This window comes from Octopus sinensis, unplaced genomic scaffold, assembly GCF_006345805.1.
Source record: "Octopus sinensis unplaced genomic scaffold, ASM634580v1 Contig10934, whole genome shotgun sequence".
Taxonomy (NCBI): Eukaryota; Metazoa; Mollusca; class Cephalopoda; order Octopoda; family Octopodidae; genus Octopus; species Octopus sinensis.
In genome coordinates, this window is record NW_021832230.1 from 257,947 (window position 1) to 279,002 (window position 21,056).

The following is a 21,056-nucleotide window of genomic DNA, read 5'->3' on the forward strand; positions in this document are numbered from 1 at the left end:
TTGCGAAGGAGGTTGTCTGCATGTGGGGAGAAACAGAGGTGCATGTCGAGGGTTACCCCTAGGACCGTCTGACTCCTGTAGAATGGTACGGACATGTCATTCAGCTTTAAGTCGACTGAAGTTCTTTCCAATCTTTTGTCGGAAATAAAGAGGGACGTGGCGGACTTCGCCGCGTTTACCACGAGCCGGTTGTCCGTCAGCCACTCTAATGAGTTGATGTTCACAGTTTTTAGATAAATTATTAAAAATTGTAATTTATAAGTAATGTTAATTTTTAGATAGTGTTAATAAATACATAATATTTTTTGTTTAGTTGTTTCCACGTGTGTTTTTGTTATGTTGAGAAAAAATAAGAAAAAAAATGAATACAACGCTCAAATAACCAAGGAAATATCTAAATTAAAGTCCCAGTATTCACAGGTAATTTCTTATTCATGAATAGAGACATAGATTACCACTGGAAATATACAACATTTTTCAAACATTCCTATATCTTCTAAAACCCTCAAAGGTCTTGAATCAGCAGGTTATACGACAGTGACGGAGATACAAAGGGAGGCTATAATTCCAGCTTTAAGAGGAAATGACATTTTGGCTGCTGCTAAAACTGGATCAGGAAAGACATTGGCCTTCCTCATACCTATTCTTGAGCACTTGTTTGTGAGAAAAGTGAGTCCTTATGATGGGACCATTGCATTGGTGATCACTCCTACTCGGGAATTGGCCCTCCAAATATACCGAGTTCTAGAGAAGATAAATTCGGAGCATATATTCTCTATCGGTCTTTTAATTGGCGGAAAAATTGTTTTTTGATTAATTTAATGCACAGAAAGATGAGTGCGCTCTTGGGCGGATCAACATTGTCATTGCCACTCCAGGAAGACTGTTACAACACATGAAGAAGAAACAGCTCATTTTGTCAGCGATTTTGTCAAATTATTGGGTATATGGAGAAATGTTTATTAAAGTCTTGGATGAGGCTGACCGTATTCTTGATCTCGGCTTCAGTGCCTCTCTCAATGCCATTATAAATAATCTACCTATCAAAAGACAAACACTTTTATTTTCCGCCACACAAACAAAGTCGTTTTTATTTATTACCTTAACAGATCGGTCAAAGATTTGGCGAGGTTGAGTCTAAAGGATCCATTATATATTTCTGTTCATGAATTTTCTCGTTATTCTACTCCAAACGAACTAAAACAAGTGAAATAACATTTTTGGAATTACAAAATAGAATTATTTGGTCTGCCCAATCGGGGACAAAATAACACTTCTTTGGTCTTTTCTTCGAAAGCATCCAAAATCTAAAATACTTGTATTCTTTGCCACCTGCAAACAAGTATTGTTATTTGAAGGGTTTAATTTAGTAGGTTAAGTTTTTCCACGATCTCTTTCGTTCTCTTCGACTGGGGTCTCCACTTTTGTGTATTCATGGAATGATGAAACAGCCGCAGCGGATTAAAGTATTTAACGAATTTGACACAAAAAACTGCACTTTGTTTGCCACTGATTTAGCTGCACGTGGACTCGGTGAATGATTATATTTTAAAATTGTAGATTTTCCGGGTGTGGATTGGGTGTTTCAACTTGACTGTCCAGATTCCGTGGAATCTTATATTCATCGAGTTGGGAGAACTGCCAGGTATGGAAAGATTGGACACTCTCTTTTGATTCTCACCCCATCAGAGGAGAAAAGTGGATTTGTAACCAGGCTATGTGACGAGCGAGTTCCATTGGAGGAGACAAAGTAGTAACAATCCGAGCAATTTGGTAGAGTCAATGAAAATTTATTGGATCGTCAGTTCCCTGGAAAAGTCCAGTCATTTTGTGCTCAGAGCTCTGTTCTTAAGGAAATGGCTAAAAAAGCAGTTGTTGCCTATATCAAGTCCGTTTTCTATGCAACGGATAAAGTACTTTTTGACGTTTCAAAAATAGAACTAGGCGATTTTTCTTTGTAATTTTATTATTTATCTTAAAGGTCAATGGGTCTTAACATTACTCCCAGACTTCGATTTCTTTCTAAAATTAACTTACAGAACAAACATGACGCTTCAATAGATAATTCTGAAAATTTGTTTACGATAAAAGAAACTATTGATCATTCTAATCCAGTTGAAGAGAATAAAGTGGTTGAATTTAAATCACAGGTATTGTTGGTAGTGTCAGTCGCATAGAAGAGGAAAACTGGTGACAAGTCTATCGACACGTATAATCTAAATGAGGCCAAACGGCGAATGGAAGATGCCGACGTCGAGGATCTAGTTCGCGTTGTCAACAAGAATAAATCTAAGAAAAAGTCTAAGAAGCGTACGCTCAATTATCTGGCACAGCAGCCACTCACTGAGATTGAATCGATTGCTTCAAAACTTTTATAGCATTTGTTAAAGATATTTTTATTACTTTTTTGTTTGTTTTTGTAATCAATTTTGTAATCTATTTTGATTTTTCATTTTGTATCAAAAGGATTCTCGGAACTGTATTGTCACCATGTTTTGAAAGATTACATAAGATTTGAAAAACTAGAAAGGCACAAATAATTTTTAAAATTTTCTCATTGAAATTTAAAAGTCAGCATTTTCAAAAGGTACATTATAAAAATTATAATAATATTTATTTTAAAATTAAATTTACTATTAAACAAAATATATTAATAAATAACAATTTTGTAAATTTTTCATTCTTTTTTGACAATCTGATTACTTTTGAACATTTAATTTTTAAAATCAGTAATTTAATGTATTTTTCATAAAGATTGTTATTGAAACCTTTTTGGATAATTAAAAAATAAATACTTGCAAAAAGATATATTTTTTGGCATTCAAAGTTTGGTAATTCTATAATCGGAGATTTAGATAGAATATAAATTAGTGCTCGTGAATCTCTGGAGCAATTGGCTAAAAGAGAAACTATAGATCTGTTAAATTCTTTATTCAAGCATCTATTTTGGAGGCAATTCCCAATCTTCATTATATATAAATTATAAAAAATACAAACATAAAATATAGAAGAAAAGTTATTTTTGCAAGTTATTTGTACTGCGTCTTCGTGCGTGACTATTAACTCAGATCTTTAAAAAATATATATTCATTTACCTGTTGATCATTTTATCCCAGTCAATATTATGAATTTTTCTACATAAAATTAATTTGTATATTGAAATGAGAAGTAGAAACATTGAACTCAAGATAGACTTATCGTATTCTTAATTAATATATACGATTGTACGATACTTAAGTGTTTATTTTTAAAAAGTTATCCTTTAATGTTTAGTACATTGATTGTTTTCACTCATTTCATTAAAGCAGTTTAAAATACATTACTGTCAATCATTCAGTTGCATAAAATCATTTAGACACTTAGATTCATCTTATTAGATTTAGCAGGTGATTAAAATCGAATTTTAAATAGACTCAAGTGGGTTGATTGTGTTTTTATCGATAAACTTAATAGAATTATGGATTTACAGTTTATTTAAAATCTTAATAAGGTTCAAAATTTTTATGGAAAAATAATTCAACTTATTCTCCCGATTTGCAAAAATAAACTTAGCTTTCAAAAATATAAGAAATTAGTACATATTTTAAAACCTAATTAAAATCAACAAATTCTTATTTTATTAAACATTTTCAAAAATTATTAAATGTTATTCAAGTGGAGGTGGTTCAGAATTGTCGTTATAATCGTTTTTTTCAACTTTTTTGGTGTTTGGAGTTGAATGCGACGTTATGCTAACAATGTCATTCAATGAAACAGATTGAGATTTGTATGTCGTGATATTTTTTGGCTCAATTTTTCTATTTTCATAGTTAATACTTTAATTTAAATATTTTTTTAAAACTAAATTCTTACTTTGTGATATTATTCAACTTGTTATTGTTTTCTCTTGAACTTTTAGTTATGATATTTTCGCACTTACGAAATATTCAGAATTGAAAATTACTTTGGGCATAGTTATACTAAGATACCCGGATGTTTTTGAACGCTGACATGTTGATCGAGTTTGAGAAATTTCCATTCCCAAAGAAAGCTGAAATACCTATTCAAAAATATAAGAATACAATATCATAAAAAACCTTTCCTTTAATTAAAACACGGACATATTTTGGCTGGATGTCCACATTAATTAATGAACTATCCAGATACCTTTTTGTTCGATTAGTCATTAAAAATATTACTTGTATAATTTCATATCAAGGATAAAACAGTTGTCATCATCTGTCAGTTTAAAGTCAATTCTTAAAATAATATGGATACAATTTGTTTACTTGGATTCGTTTATGTTCATAGGTCGACCGTCAGGCATAAAATATGAGCGGGGTCGTTTTTCCTTTATTTTATGTTCTAAATCTTAATCACAGATATTCAATGTACATTACCATTTGCTTTTTCTTTATCTTTTTGAATTTGTTGATGAATTCGAATTCGAGATTCCGGTGTATATTCTTCTTTTTCTTCATTACTTCTAAAAATATTTGTTATTATAAATTACTCTGAATTTATAAATGGCCTCACTTCTTTGCAATCAGATTTACTATTTAAATTAGACTCTAGATTTTTTTTACCTTTTCTCTTTCTCTTTTTGCAAATTCTAAAAATGTAATTAAATTATACTCTTTTTTGAAAATATATATTTTGTTGTTTGTTTATAAGTTTTGAAATTTCTTCATTGTCCTATTATTCAATTTTATGAAACACCTGAATTGCTTTAATGCGTTCAGATTTTTCAATTTGAACACCATCAAGTGTCTGTCCAATCAGATATTATTGAATATACTTTTAATCTCCTTAAAGTTGATATCACATAACTTTTATAACCTTCATAATCTGTGCATGGGTTGCCCATTAAATATCTTAAATCGTGTTCATAAAATATTACAATTCTTCAAAATGTTCGAGATCTTGTAAGATTTTTATACTTGTGAGTTCTCCGACAAAATTAATAGTAAGATCAAGTTTAACAAGAGATTCACAACCTATATATTTTTTTATAAATACCTTCTAGATTTTCAATTTTTTCAATGTTATTTAAAGCTAAATTTAAATATTCGAGATTTTTTAATCTTGCAACATTTTCTAAAAGTAATGTTTATGTTAAAACCAATTTTTGATATCAAGTTATTCTGTAAATATAATATTTTTAGTTTTTTACACCACCTATCGATATTTTCAATTCTATATAAATTAATAGTATTTTTACTTTTCTATATCAAATTGATGAAGCGAAATTTCTTCCAAAGTATATATTTCTTTTTCATTGTGTTCCGCGCGTTTTCGGATCAATTCCTCGGTAACTTAAAACGTTGCCAATAAAAAACAAAACTTCGCATTTATTGTCGCCAAGAAATAATAATAAATTTTTTTTGATTTTTATATAAAGTATTCTTATGTATTTTTTTTGGAAAGATTATTAATTTTTTGGTGAAAAATTAGTTGTAGTTAAATACCAAAAGGTAGTTGAGAAAGCCTGCTGCCAAGATCGAAAACGAGTTTTCTTGGAGTATGGCTATTAAAATCCTTTTTCCTAGCCATTATCTTTCTCGTTGATCCCTCTCCTTTCTGGCAAGCATTCCTCCGAGTTTCTGCAAGAACTCAGCAGTCATTGGACAATAACTCGACCGCAAAAGGAGGTAAATCGTTGGCAGTCCCCAAGCAAGGAATATTTCTTGATTTTTAAGTTTTCCGCGATCGAAACAGCTGCTCCAAGTGCCTGAACCGATTTAAGGAGGCTCGTGCTTGAATACGTATCAACACAAGTTTCATCCCAGACCAAGGATCTTCCAGATGTGAAAGGGAAAACGGTTCATCAACTCTCTTTCCACCTCCTAGATCGAGACCCATTCGTTCATGTTGTGCTGGGAAGCCTGTAGATTTCAGAGCTCTGAAGATCACACGTTCAGAGCAGCGTGGCGTGGTCGTCTTCCAGCGCTTCTCTGTAAGCGCTTCTCCTTCCCATCAACTGTCTTCCCGTATTGGCATCCGTTCTTCTGACAAACGTCTAGTCCTAGCCTTTGTCCGATTCCAATTTTCAATGAATCGTCGTTTAAAAAACTCCAGAGGTTTTGACAAGGTATTGCACCAAGCCATGGTACATTCCCTCCACTTGTAGCTGACACCAAACAAGCAAGAAGCTGTTGATATTTTTCTTTTTAAGGTCTTCCAAAATTTTGAAGGAGACGAATATTTTCTCAATTATTTTGTTTTGTTGCATTTTTGGAAATTTTGAGTTCGGACCCGTTCCATTGCTTTTAACCAAGTTCGTAGAAGCGGACGTTGATTAGTGACTCAACAGTCTGTTCGCAAGATTTATCTATCAAAAGTAGACTATCTTATTGTTCGTAGCAAGGTGAACAACGAAGTGGTTAGACAAAAATGCTTTCAACAAAAAATTAAATTTAAGATTTATTAAAAAATAAATAACAATAAAAATTCAAAATATTTATATGCATGCAAAATTAAATTATAATTTAAAGAATAAATAATTAATCATGAATTGTCAAATGACAAAAAATAGCTCCTCCTGCTTAAAATACGATTATTCGGAAATGTAGCAAGCCATTCAAATGCTATCTAAATTTCAAAAAAAATATAATTACAGAATTAAGTTTATTAAAATCATAGTGTCGGTTTCCCAATTCTTGGAGAGCGAGTCGAATCTCAATTGACGAATTAAGTGAAAGAAGGCTTTCTTCATTATACTTTAAAAAGGCAATTGCAAATCGGAATATAATCTGCGAATTAAATTTTTTAAGAACATGCCTTCTCTCCTTCAAAAAGAAGGCAGTCCCAGATATGTGACAGAATATCAGTAGAAAAAAATCCAGTGAATAATGTAAGAAACCATCCTGTTGAAAATTCGTCGATTGAGACATCAAATTTTTTAAAATGTTTTTCTAAATTAGAACATCTACTGGCAAAAATCTCTCCCAAGATTTTCTGCATTTAACATTCATAGATCATTGTCACTACCTGATTTGCCACAATATTCTCAAGTTTGTTTCCAAAATAGTTTTGAGGGAGGATTTTATCCACAAGTAATACCAGAGTAAAGAACACATCTTCCTCACATAAAAATTTTAATAAGAAAGCAACAATGAAATTTACTCCCTGGTTTAAATTATACTTAGTTTACCTGACAGTAACCATCTGACTTTTTATACAGCGAAAATACATAGAGAACTTTTCTAAGCGATGAATGATTAAGAGGAGTCCCGACAGTGCTTTCATTAAGTTTAGTTCGATAGATATCTTTTTCAATCTTGATAAATAATTAAAATTTGGCATTACATCCTTAAAAGCCACTGAATTATATTTTCCACTTTCAATTTCTTTGCAAAACCCCACATAACACATGTGAGAAATCCCTCGGTCCCAGATATCTAATCTAAGATGTACTAATCTATCTTTTTAAACAACCAATTAACCTTTTCCAGAGTAAGCCTCGATATTCCGAAGGAACGCCACGTCTTATGGAAAATTTGATTTCAAAGTCGCTAAAAATTACAACATCGGTCAATTTCTCGAGTAGATTAACCCAAATACTATGCAGTTCGTAGCTATTTTTCTAAGAAAACATTCTTGTTTATACAAACTTTGTCGATTCTTCTCTGACTTTTGAATAAATTTGATATTCTGGAAGATCTCTGGTTATTTTCTTTGGTATTAGTGGGACTTGATTCGTTATCAAATGTGGTTTCTTCAATTGATAAATCAGTGCGAATCGGCCATTTCAAATTAATCTTAATGCAATTCAGGAGTTCTTCAGAAAGAAAATCCTTTAAAAAATTATGTCAGTTATGTTTTTATTCAATGTGGTCTTTGTGGTTTCAGTTCCGAATAACTAAAATGTTATGGCCTGAGCGATTAGCAACCTTCATTCTAAAATTGCATAGTTTAACGAGAACTCTGCGCATTCTTGGACTATCAATGCATCCAAGGGTCCATTGAGTTTTGTTATTTCTAATTTGATAATAAAACAAAAAATTTACATTATAATGAAACTTAATTCTTCTGAAGGAATGAGAATGAAATATATATTTAATGGAAAATCATAAACAACACAATTATCAGCCCGTGTATAACTTAAACGGTGATTTGTATTATCTATGTAAAAATTGAAGTAATCGTTAGTTTGAGAAGGATAAATCAATTTCATATAATCAAGCAAATCATCAGGTGAGCTCATTATCATACATTATGTTATTCATTTTTCTATAAATAATATAAACTAAGAATTAATTAAAACTAATAATTTTAATTTAAATTGGATTTCTTTGGGAGAGATCAACTGAGATAATCTTAAGGAACACAGTACAAGGGAGTCTTAATTAACTTTATGTTTTTTTGGGACTGTCAAATAATTTTCGTGGTTATAGTAAGAGGTTATGCCCTGGCTATCCGCAAATAACCAAACTGATCCAATGACCTTTTCTTTTTGAATTTAAATTGGATTAAAATTGAGACCCGACAAGATGATAACCTTTCCCTTTCAAAGAGGAAATTGTCTAGTCTGGGACGTCATATACGTAAACTCTTATTTTGACCATTTTGAAAATTGAAATTTTTAACAAAAAAATCAACTTTACAAAATAAAGAATTTAAAATTTTTATTATAATTGAAAGATATGAACATATCAATCAAATGTTATATATGACAAAAGCTTATAGAAGTGACATAAAACAAACTACGATTATGGTTTGACAAATTTCTAGCCCATGAAGCGGACTCATTATATTACAAGTAACTGGAAATTGATTATAATATAATAAAAGACAGCTACTTTAAAAAACAGAATATGAGATGAAGACCTAGAGTTATTTCAATAGTGTATATCAACGAGAATGATTTCTTTGAAATGTAGCCAACTTAAGTAGAGACAAAAAACAAAGTATCCAATGAGACAAGTAAATATTATCCTTGCTGTTTATAGAAAAGTATTTGAAAATAATTTTGAAAAGCAAAAAAATAATGATTTTTATTGTAAGTCAATACTTTTGCCGACAGAGTTGTCTCTTTATTAGAATTTTACATTTCTTTATTTAGTGTTTATGCCTCTAAAATTATTTATTAACGAATCGATAAATTAAATCTCAAAATTTTAAAACTAATGAAAAGTTTTTGACACTCTCCCTACAATTCTGGGATCACTTAGTATTTTTTTATTGGCATTTCAACCCGCTTATCCTAGATAAAATAATAAAAATTACTACCAGAGAATCGACTTTGAACTTACAGATACCCACTTAGCTTAAAATAATAAAATTATTTTTTTGAGTAACATCATTTAATATAGAATTGTTTTACGTTTCCCAATTCTTGCACAGATCAAAAAGAAATTATTATCAAACGCAATTAGTAACATGAAATTGCAGTAAAAAAATAAACAAGCATTGTGGTCGTTTCTAAGAGGCCTAATCAGATTTTTGTACACTTTTACTTGAGTTGCCAAGGTGTCCAGGAATGGCGAAACAAAAAGTTACAATTTTAAAAAGAATATCAAAAAACGTATAGAATACTACAATATTAGTGAACTATAAAAACAGTATAAATTTATACAAAGTTTGAGAATTCACAATTTAGTGTGGTTTTATCAACGATCGCGAATAAAACATTAGAAAGAAGTAGTAGAATAAAAAATAAAAACACAATAAAAATTAATATTAACACAGCTAGAAATTAAATAAATTCATGTAGCTTTGCTGTATATCGCGTGCGTGCATAGATAAAATCCTTGGGTCCGAAAAATATTTTTTAATATAGTCTTGCAATTCGATTCCAACCATTATAACGAGCTTAAAATTAAAAAGAAACAATTCACCTCAACCCAACAAGGCGACTCGGTAATATACTTTCGTAGGTAATCGCCTCCCCATCCTTTATTAAAGCTAACTTTCACCTCGCACATTTCTCTCTTTAATGAATGAATATTTTGAATATCTTCGCCTATCGTCATTAATTAGAAATACAAACTTTTGCAACTGAAGAGTTCATCAAGAATAATATCGAACAACCTTCTTAAGTTAAAAATCTACCCACTATGAAAAACCAGTTTATTTACCTCAATCCATGTTTTTGGAAACAACTTAAAAATGTCATTCCTCGACTCCATAAGCTCCCCTTTCAAAAACATTGGGATAGTCGCACGAGATCCAAGATTCATGGTATCAAATTGATTCCTCTGAACCTCAAAACCACTTCCCACAAACTTACTGAACTTTATAAAGACATGTTAAAATACCGTGACTTGATCGAACTGGAAGATCGCCTGTCATTCATAATCTTACCAATAGAAAATCGCCAAGGACGAGCACAATTTGCGTATCCGTCGACGGTAAAGATTTGGGATTCAAATTCAGCGTCGTAATAATCTCCAAAATGAGTGTCATACTCGTAATAGTAGACTCGACACCATGACTTTTTGTCTAAAACATATAAGTCTTGTCTAACATGAATCCCTGATCTGATGATAAATATCGTACAAATCGCCAAACAGAGGATTTGACTGATGTTTCCAAGATTTAGGGATGTAGGATTTGAGTTCGGAGTAAGGCTGACTATAATATGCCATTTCATTAGAATTGTAGCTTTGTCGTGGATTGAAAGGAGGTGGTTGAGGTTGTAGATAAAACTCCTTATTCAATCTAACAGCCTCATCCAAAGACCTCTTTTTTGATACTTCAGGATGACTAATTGCAGGGTTAACTAACAATAGAACACGTGCAAACTACCACTGAAGCCATAAATAGAAGTAATACGATCATAATGATAGGGATTCACACATATGTTGTCGAGTTTGAGGTCAAATGGGTAATTGCAATGAATTTTATGTCTGAGTTCACCTCTTTGTAGATCAGGCCAGCGGAATATCTTTGCGAACATTATATGGGGAAAGCCTTTCTTTCCGTTAACCTAAAATGAGTCTGCGAAATAATAAACTTGGAGTCTCCCGTCGAGTGTTCGTGGAATGGGGACACAGCCATTAGATTTTGTCCCATTACTGATGATGGCGTTGTAAAAATTATTCAAAATGTCATCATCATCTTTCAGTTTTTTCAAAAGACTCTCCAGAGATCTTCTGGCTGATCCAAATCATCGGTGGAAGGAATTTTAGCCATGAGTTCATTGATGATTAAGTGCTGACGTTCGTTCCAATTAGATTTATGATTCATTCACCTAATAAATGTAATTTTAGAGTTTTATGTTGTAATTTTCAATTTAATAAAGAATATACAAGGTGAAAGTTTGGCAACGAACAAACATAAAATAAAATTGAATACAAATTTTAAATAAAATATAATATAAATTAATAAATAAAAATTATTAAAAATAAATATATTTCAAACAAGGTTAATAATATAAGGATTTTTATCAATTCTATTTTTTTAAATCAAACGAGTTTATTATTATTAAATTCTTTTATTCAGTTTTTTGAGAAAAGTGTCAATTGACTAATAGACGGCTGTTAGTTGATGTCGTCAAATTGATTTTCCCATTTATTTATCCTTAAAAAATCAATTAATTTGTCAATAATTCAGAGAGGTTTACAGATTAAAATTAATTAATCTTGAAATTTTATTTTACAGCAAATACAAAAGTAATCCTGAGTTTCAATTTTTTCATTTTATATTTAAAAATTCATCATTGGCTAATTTCGTTATCGTTCCCCTGCCCGTGAGGCAACGAGTACTCTGGCACGACACAGTTGAAATGGGGATCTCTTATCTTCGGTCTTAGCGTGGCGTTATGGGTCACAATGTCAGTGGAATTCCAATCGGACATGGCAACGCTCAGGAGGCTCTTAATGCTACCGAAAGAGGACTTCTAGCTCTCAGACCCTGGGACAATCGTCGTCTCAGGCGATCATGGGGGCAGGATCGAACCTTTCAGAAGGATCTCCCTCGTTTGGATCGGCGATCACGGGAATAACTATAATTAACTGCTTTGCCCGGTTTGGTCTTTATAAATAAATAAATAAAAATGATAATCATTACTTATCAATTTCATTATAATTAGTTCGCCATGATTTATACGTTTATCAATCTCTAGCTAACTCTTAAAATTGTAATAATTTTGATTTGTTAGGCTCTCGTCGTATTATAATCAATACCAGATTAATCGCATTAACATATACTTTTAATTACTCTAATTTGAATATCAACAAAAGATTTGATTACAGGCAATAACTAACGAGTATAATGTCTGGAAATGAAAATTTAGTTTACGATTAAAAAAATCATCGATTTATCAATTATAAGTTTAAACACAATTAGAATGAGGCGCTGCGAGACTGATTCGCCTTCTATCCGATTTCACTTCCTAGAGAAGCTTGAAAGCTTAGCCACATTAAAAAGCCCCGACACACGTGAGACCCGGTGGCTTCTCCAGTTGATCTCTGTTGCTATCGTCCGAGGCAACGCAACGTCAATAATGTTGGCAGGGTGCACTTCGGCTAATTAGGGTAGGTCCCTTCAAGCCTGTGACAAATATTTTTTTAATTATATTAATTACAGAAAGTTTCTTAGGATAGAAAAATCATCTTGGAGCAAAGACTTATCCGAAAATCAATATATTATTTAAACACTTCATATCAAATTATAATTTAGCTGCCAAGAAAGAAACGTGTGACTTTCACAAGATTTCGCTGCGGACATCACCCCTGCCTTGGACGCGATTTCATAATAAAAAACCAGACAAAAGGCCCTGCCAGGTGTGCAACCTCTACCTGATCTCCTTCCACCACTTGTTTTCTTGTCCTGGACCAGCGGAAATTTTGCTAACATGAGCACCGCTTCGGGATCTCTTGGAGCGACCGGCCAGACTGTGCGTCGCGTAATAGCCGCTGGCTTCCTGCATGTCGAGCAGTTTGGAGAAACTGACTAACCAACTAATTTATCTACACTTGCAAAACATGAGACATTAACTGTTGATTATAACAACAAAAAATCATTGAGTTCAGTCCCTTTCATCCCAAAGTCATTCAGCCAAATACAACAAAAATAAAGCGGATTATTCAAACTACGAAAATATTTTTAAGAATAATAATAAAATATCGACCAGGCACGAGACGTTCCAAGTCAGGTACTTTCCCCTTTTAAACGAACAGGGCGCCATCCAGTCGGCTTTTCTGCCATTCCTTAAAAAGATCCCCGTAGGTTCCAGTTTAGAGTAGAATACAGAAGCGAAATCCAGAATATAATTTCTTAGAATTTTATTATTCTATTTGAATACAATAAAGATAAAGTTAGTTAAAATTCCAAACAAAAAATTAAATATCTCTAGTTCATTTTTATTACTAGAAAGTCCAACGACATCCTTTGCGTTGTCAATGACCGTAGATCTATGTTTACTTTAATATAATAAGGATAACGTGTATTCACTCACGGATTTTCCTATACTGCCAATATAGTCGTAAGCAGTCGAGACCCTATTTAATAACGAGTGGATATTTCACATTGGATTTGACTGTATTTTTTTGACTGTTTCAGAGTTGGATATTGAACTTTGAATCTGATTGATAGTTTTGTTTGTTTTAGCATATCTAGAAAATAGGATTAAGTTCATTACAATGTTGAATCCTTGATGGTCTGTAATTGGTCTTTTAGATCAGTTTTGATTAGACCGAGGGTTGGTAAGTTTAGACGTTCTCTTAGTGCACTTGCTTCCGATTTCTTATCAGAAAGGAGCTTCTTTAAATCTTCTATTTCTTGCTCTAATACAGCTAACTAAGCATATTATATTATTACGCATTTACTGTTCTTTCATCTTCTGTATCGTGCATATCAGTGTAGCTTGACATTGTAAACAATTACACAACAAAGCAGCAATAATTAAAAGAATCTACTAATTTATTAAAGAGATTTTAAAAAAGCAAAATTATTTTATATATTAAAATAATTCTTAGAAAGTTCCGATATAGCAAACTTTTTAATTTCAAAGCACATAGATTTCTTCTCACAAAGATTTCTATTTTAGTTAGTTTATTTTAAATGCTTCCTCAAAATAGAAATCGGAAATCAAGTGTTTGCGTTAAATTAGAAATATACGTACGTTATATTCCAAATCTTTTTTAAGAGTAAAATTAGAAATTATTATATAGCACTAACGGAAAATCATAAATTTAATTAAGTTTTCCTTGTGCCATAGTATCCTCACACACATCCGTTTCCAAGCCCCCTGTTCTTTGCTATAGTCCGTAATGAATCAAGATCGTCCCCACTTTTCAGTCTTTTGTTTACTTCTGTCAAGTCTTCGTTTAACGCGGTAGGTAAAGTTGCTCTAGGTCTTCCACGGAAAGCTCTTTTGGATTGGGCATAATATCCTGAATTTGGAATTTTTGGTTCTTCGAAAATTTTTGGCCTATTTGAGACTAAAATCAAAATAAATTTTATCTCATTACAAACGTTTCTGGAAATAAAATTCGATTCCCATCTGTTTTTTTACATTAAATACACTTTCTTTATAACATCTGATTAGAGAAATCTACCAAAGCTTCATGTTTGTTTTTAATATCTTCGAGCAATTTATTTTCAATTGCAGTTTTCACGAAAATTGTGGTTTTTTAGAGTAAGTATCTTGTAATATTTATAAACAGAATAGTTTTTATGTTCAACTAAATCTATAGAATAAATAAGTTTATGTTTGTTAAAATACGTTTAAAAGATTTTATAATGAAAATCCATAGGCTGAACTAAGCCAGTACTATTCAGAAAAAACATAAGAAAAAACATGCTTTTAACTGTATTAAAAAAATCAATTTCCTGTAAAAATTTAGATTTTGATAAGTTTATGTTTGTTACAAAAATATTTCTTAGAAGATTTTTAAAGATGTGCTTATTATAAAAAAAGACAAAATAAGAGAAGTCAATTTTAAGGAAATCACTATTATAAAACTAATACACCATAAAAGGTCCACATCATTGCTTCACTGCCCAGGCATTTTCTTATCCTTATATTTAATCTCGACAAGACAAAGAACTACCAACTCCCAGAGGATTCCAAAACCATAGATAAAAAAGAGATATTCGTATAGTAGAACTAAAAAATCTACAGATTTACAATTCTCCATTTGAAAACGGAAACAATTTAGATTTCAATTCTACGTAGGAACAGCCAAGCAGTCCTCTTTGCAAATAAATGATTCTTCCCTTTCATTTTTTCTAATAAAAGCATTAACTAGAAATATTTTAATAAGAAACTCCCAACAAAATAATTCAGAATTATACTAAATGGGCACAAATCGCGGGCCATAAATGAGAATATAAGCAATATACCAATCTCCAGTACCACCCGACGTTTTAACGACGTCATCAAAGCAATGATTTGATAGTGTCGTATCATTCGCTTTGATCCAAACATCGTCTAATTATAAACACAAATCTATAACTCTCTCGTCTAATCCAGGCTACATAATGGCCAGAATTGGAAGTTCGTCCCATGTGAGTCACTACAGAGCGCAATTGATACATTCCCGACGCATTTGACCCAAAATCTATAAAAATTATCAAATGATTATACCATCATCAAACCAATAAGGTTGATGCATGTCTGAATTAAATTTAATTGACGGGGATTCATCTTTAGAAACAAAATTCTTGTCAAAATTTTCAATTTTAGTTCGAAAAGGGATCATTTGACTTTGCAGATAAGGAGTGCATAATGGGTAGAGATCCAATATTTTAGGAAAACCCACTTTTTTCAGAATCTTTGCATTAGTTTTAGTGTCTTCTTTATAATAAAATCGGTTAAACTGGACTATTAAATAAGCTGGCAGACGTTTTAAACGACTCTAGATAATTGTACTAACTAGAAAATACTATTCGAACATAATCTCTCTCTTCTTGATGTTTAGCTGAGAAAAAACGAAGATTGCTTTCCAATGTCTAAAATTGTAATTAGACAGTAGACACCATCTCAATTCCTTTTGTTAGATGGTCAACATTCCTTGTTATACCACAAGAGAGTTGGTATTCAACCTCCTCAGACATGAATTCCTCGTCATCATTCGAGGTTCTGTTTAACTTGATAAAAATAATACTTTGATTCTATTTCAATTCCAAAGAACATATGAATAAAGTTCTTGTCTTGTATTTTTTGACACTAAAATTTTATTTGATAAAAAATTTGTACGTCAATTTTTAAACCATCCTTTAGAACAGTCAGCATGTCATTTAAAAACTCTGCTGCATCCTTTTCAATAAAAAAACAAATAAAAGCAAACATGTTGTAAAAAATGCTGGGTCGTCATGTCCTTCTCAGCATAGCGAGGAAACAATCGATGTAATTCAGCAATGAATAACTTTAACATAAAAACAGCCTCACCGCTGGTTGTACATATGAATAAATACCTCATTACTTAAAGTATTACAACACAAAATTACTTTCTAAAAGTTGATTATAAATATTTGATTCTTTAGGCTTGGTTTCACAAAAAAGCGACACTTCCTTGTAAATTAGAGGTAGCATTGGCAATTTTCCAACATTGAAAGAGAGGGCTTCAATTATTTCTGGAATAGCCCATAGGCACTGAAGAACAGAGTTAAGATAGCACGTATTGTCATTATTTTCCAAGGGAATAACCTTATGGAACCATAGCGAGAAAAATTACCTCATGATGTCTATTTCTAAGTTTGTTGAATGCTAAATATGACGCACTGAAATCTGATTTTTCTTCTGATGGAGGCGCTATTTTGGCAGGAGAATCACTTTTAGAATTAACAGTACACGGATTTAGTGGGGCAACATCTCCTGCCTGTCCGAGCAAAATAATCGTCTGCCCCTATATACAACAGTTTAGTTCAATAAAAATATTTTCTTTATAATAATCATAAGAAAAAAATAGCCAGGTAATTAGCGACTCTTAGATAGTTATTATTTTCAAATATTAGCATCTAATTAGTTAAAATTATAAATATTTAAATAAGTAGTGGTTTCTTACTTATGATGACACAAAATGCTTTTTAATGCTTACATCTATAACTTTGATATCCTCCCAATCATCCTATCAAGTTTTTTAAAATAATAATGATTACTTCAATAAGTTTTCCTTTAATAATAAGTTTCTGTCGTTCAACACACACATTGGTCAAAGTCATCAATTGTGCTTTGAATACTATTGTGGGCTCATCGGTGTCAAGCGTGATATTGTTAAATACTTGTGATACCCATTTTACATTTACTAAAATTGTTACAAGTTAAAATACCTTTATATATTGGCATTTGATTTGAATCTAGAATAAAGTATTAGAGTTAAAAAATATAATCATACTTTAGAGACAAATTAAATAATACTGTACAACAAGAGAGCAATAACTCAATGACTTAAATATTAATTAAATGTCATTTTGTTTGAATAATAATAAATTACACGATTTTATTACATAACTCTATTAAACAAATTAAATAATAAATGAAACCTGGATTAATGTTAAAAAATTTGTAATATATTCCGAGTAAAAAAATGCTGGCTCTATCAATTGATATCGCTCGCGATACTACGTGAAAATTTCCTGTTCATCCACTCTGTGATTAATCTTTTCTCTTTTTTGTTTGACTTGACTAAATTAAAAATAAAGTAAAAAAAATACGACTGAAAACTTGTGTCCATAAAAATTGATTTGGACCATTTAATTTATTATTATTATTTAAGCCAAACAAAATCACCGTCTTAACCATTAACTAACACGTTCAGGTGATTCCGACACTTCTCAACAGTCGAGCCATCTTTTCACGATGTTCCGACCGTGACCCCACACACTTTCTGTATGTACGGTGAATGGTTTGTGGTCCATTTCCACGATCCCCCCATTTGCCTCTACGAGAGACTCCAGTGTTCTATGGACAATTTTCCTATCGGTATGGTCCTTCAGTAGGTTGATAGATCTTTCTTGAATTTTTTCGATTTTTAGTCGGTTCGTTGCCGTCAGGTTACAGCCCCAAACAGCACATGCATAGTCTATTGTTGGCTCGATATACTGCTTGTAAAGGGTCTCTACCCCTGGAGAAAAAGTTCTCCCACAGTTCCAAAGGAAGGCTTTTACAAAATTGATCTTCTTTATACAGGTTGATACGATCGATTCTACGTGAGGTGAAAAACAGAGGAAAGTAATTCCTTTAGTTAAAACATTAAACTAAGATTATGAAGAATTCCGGTAAACTGACTGTATTTCTACTGCTATTTATTAAATTTTACACTTTTTGCTGTGCAACATGTATGGTATTAGACATTTCAGAAAGCTGCAAAGTCATAACCTGTAATCTGTGGTAGAGAACACTATACCATTTTCCATACTAAATGGGATTAACACCAAACTAAGTGAAATAAGCAGAAAACTAAATGGGATTAACGTCAAACTAAGTGTGATTAACATCAAACTAAGTGGGATTAGCAGAAAACTAAATGAGATTAACATCAAACTAAGTGGAATTAATACCAAACAATATGGGATTAATAGCAAACTAAATAAGATTAACACCAAAAAATTCTTTGTTTAAAATTTTATTTTGGAAATGTTTCAATATTTAATATTTTTATAATTTTGATCCCTAAATTAATTGTAAGATGATTAGGTATGGACGCAGCCCTGTCGGCACCCACACGTGGCAATTTAACATGCTTTGGGATTACAAGTACTACTCTTTCACATTTTCAGGACGGAAACCCAAAACGTTAAACCAAAGACTTGACATTTTTATGTACAAAAAACACGGAATAGATCCAACGAAATTTGGAACGCTGCTCATCAGTTCTGGCCTAGTTCTCAACCCAAGAAACGTTTTTATCGGATTTCTAACGATAAAAGATACAGATTTTTCCATAATTTTGATCCCTGAATTAATTGTAAGATCTTGAGTTTGAATAAAATTATGTATTGAAAAATGAAAATTGTTTTGTTAGAACTACTCTTGTATTTTGGAAATGTTTCAATATTTAATATTTTCATAATTTTGATCCCTAAATTAATTGTAATATGTGACATGGTTTGCGTGATACCTATGGGCCGCGCGATACCTGACGTGACCTTGCAGCTTAACTTAATGTCAATATTGTAATGCAAATCTATAAAAATTGTTAAAAAAACTAACCTGCTATATACGTCAATGACCGTTAAAATCCATTTAAAATTTTTATTTATAGTAGAAAAACTTTTCAGATCTATAAGATATATCTGAAATCTTTCATTTGGGCAAGATGCAAAGACATGGTTATTTATATCTCCAATCTAGGATTTAAAAAAGTTAAAACTTTTAAGGGTCGCGCAAATTTACAAATTTCACAGTTTCGAATGACTTTTCGAATAATCTCATTTTTAACTGTGAAATATCGTTGTCGACATTCATATTCAATTTTGTTAACTCCTCCATGCAAGAAGTCATGCAAACTTTTAGCAACGATCTCCATTCGGGTTCATTGTCCAGACAAATCACTAGCTTGTGATCTGAATTCGCACATTTAAGATACAATCTATACATTTACAATTTGTATGATACCTTTCATTAATTACAGTAAAATTTTCAATTTTCTTAACTAGTCTATATTTTTTTGCTTTGTAAGATGTTCAGGAAATTTATCCTGTAAAACATCTTTTAAAATTTGATATTCCAAACTATTCTTTACATAACTTTGTACGAGGACATTGCTGCAAAACATACTTGCACGCTAGAAATAACTCAAGAAATTTAGGTTTCCCACCAAAAAAATTAATTTTCGATAATTAAATTCTTACAAATATAATTTTTTGTCAAAATGAGAGAGTCTTTAGCTAATTTAGTAAATTATTAAATGATAAGAATGAGTCGCGGTCTAATTAAAAGATTTTATAATTAATCCCATCAATGTCATAATTGCACATTTCAAGGTCACGTCAGGTATCGCGCGGCCCATAGGTATCGCGCAAACCATGTCACATAATATGATTAGGTATGGACGCAGCCCTGTCGGCACCCATACGTGGCAATTTAACATGCTTTGGGATAACAAGTACTACTCTTCACATTTTCAGGACGGAAACCCAAAACATTAACTCCATCAACTTCCTCCAAAACCAAGGACTCGACATTTTTAGAAATTTAGAACGCTGCTCATAAGTTCTGGCCTTTTTCTCAACCCAAGAAATGTTTTTATCGGATTTCTAACGATAAAAGATACAGATTTTTTCATAATTTTGATCCCTGAATTAATTGTAAGATCTTGAGAGGGGTAATGTATAGCTGATGTAAATGTAAGAATTTATGTTTAAAGTAATTTTGATATTTTCTGTTTGAATGTTTTTGGATAAAATTATGTATTGAAAAATGAAAATTGTTTTGTTAGAGCTACTCTTGTATTTTGGAAATGTTATTTTTATTTTCTGGAATTAGAATTATTAATCAACACGTTTCTCAAATCTTAATAATAAAATGGTATGGTGTGTGTCTGTCTGTCTGTCTGTGTGTCTGTCTGTCTGTCTGTGCACACCCACATTCAATTGTTACAAACCAGATCAAATTGTCAAAACCTTCCCTTTTGTAGTTATTCGATAATGAGGCACAATAAAAGGTTGATCTTAATAATAAAATGGTATGGTGTCTGTCTGTCTGTGTGTCTGTCTGTCTGTCTGTGCACACCCACATTCAAATTGTTACAAACCAGATCAAATTGTCAAAACCTTCCTTTTGTAGTTATTCGATAATGAGGCACAATAAAAGGTTGATCTTAATAATAAAATGGTATGGTGTCTGTCTGTCTGTGTGTCTGTCTGTCTGTCTGTGCACACCCACATTCAATTGTTACAAACCAGATCAAATTGTCAAAACCTTCCCTTTTGTAGTTATTCGATAATGAGGCACATAAAAAAATTATTTTCTGCGTTTTTGTTAAAATGACCAACAAGAAAGTCCTCGACTCACATGATGTGGTCCCCCAAAACCTTCAAGCCAAAAAATTAAAAAAAATTATTTTCTGCGTTTTTGTTAAAATGAACAACAAGAAAGTCCTCGACTTACATGATGTGGTCCCCCAAAACCTTCAAGCCAAAAATTTAAAAAAATTATTTTCTGCGTTTTTGTTAAAATGAACAAC

The 21,056-nt window shown here is 31.7% G+C and overlaps 3 protein-coding genes and 2 long non-coding RNA genes across 5 annotated transcripts; 2 read left to right on the plus strand and 3 right to left on the minus strand.

Moving 5' to 3' along the window:
• Nucleotides 1–326: 326 nt before the first annotated feature.
• On the plus strand, nucleotides 327–813 carry LOC115228692 (probable ATP-dependent RNA helicase DDX10). The gene is made up of 2 exons (XM_029799221.2): nucleotides 327–420; nucleotides 451–813. Exons 1-2 carry the CDS (start codon nucleotides 337–339, stop codon nucleotides 811–813), a joined length of 447 nt encoding a protein of 148 aa, XP_029655081.2. The 5' UTR covers nucleotides 327–336.
• Nucleotides 814–1,173: 360 nt separating this feature from the next.
• LOC118761233 lies at nucleotides 1,174–1,505 on the plus strand. Its single transcript, XR_004997231.1, has 3 exons — nucleotides 1,174–1,206; nucleotides 1,238–1,342; nucleotides 1,374–1,505. It is a non-coding gene; the product is annotated as an uncharacterized LOC118761233 (long non-coding RNA).
• A 2,393-nt stretch (nucleotides 1,506–3,898) lies between these two features.
• LOC115228693 (protein tilB homolog) lies at nucleotides 3,899–5,841 on the minus strand. Its single transcript, XM_029799222.1, has 5 exons — nucleotides 5,745–5,841; nucleotides 4,269–4,350; nucleotides 4,179–4,238; nucleotides 4,077–4,146; nucleotides 3,899–4,039 (listed from the first exon to the last, which is right to left on the minus strand). The coding sequence occupies exons 1-5, from the start codon at nucleotides 5,839–5,841 to the stop codon at nucleotides 3,899–3,901; spliced, it is 450 nt and encodes a 149-aa protein (XP_029655082.1).
• A 10,193-nt stretch (nucleotides 5,842–16,034) lies between these two features.
• On the minus strand, nucleotides 16,035–16,351 carry LOC118761234. Its single transcript, XR_004997232.1, has 3 exons — nucleotides 16,218–16,351; nucleotides 16,127–16,186; nucleotides 16,035–16,096 (listed from the first exon to the last, which is right to left on the minus strand). It is a non-coding gene; the product is annotated as an uncharacterized LOC118761234 (long non-coding RNA).
• Nucleotides 16,352–16,360: 9 nt separating this feature from the next.
• Nucleotides 16,361–17,174, minus strand: LOC115228694 (ubiquitin carboxyl-terminal hydrolase 14-like; the record flags this gene model as incomplete). Its single annotated transcript, XM_029799223.1, has 4 exons — nucleotides 16,361–16,522; nucleotides 16,605–16,775; nucleotides 16,968–16,997; nucleotides 17,029–17,174. Coding segments are annotated over 4 exons (509 nt in total), but the record flags the coding sequence as incomplete, so codon positions are not given.
• Nucleotides 17,175–21,056: the final 3,882 nt, after the last annotated feature.

Bases quoted from the DNA above. Each gene is read 5' to 3' on its own strand.
- LOC115228693 (XM_029799222.1), bottom strand. From the start codon at position 5,841: ATGGGTCTCGATCTAGGAGGTGGAAAGAGAGTTGATGAACCGTTTTCC. The intron at 4,147-4,178 runs GTAATATTTTTA...TCGAACAAAAAG, and splicing joins CTTGATATGAAATTATACAA to GTATCTGGATAGTTCATTAA. The intron at 4,040-4,076 runs GTTTTTTATGAT...ATTTTTGAATAG, and splicing joins GTGTTTTAATTAAAGGAAAG to GTATTTCAGCTTTCTTTGGG.
- LOC115228692 (XM_029799221.2), top strand. From the start codon at position 337: ATGTTGAGAAAAAATAAGAAAAAAAATGAATACAACGCTCAAATAACC. The intron at 421-450 runs GTAATTTCTTAT...ATAGAGACATAG, and splicing joins TAAAGTCCCAGTATTCACAG to ATTACCACTGGAAATATACA.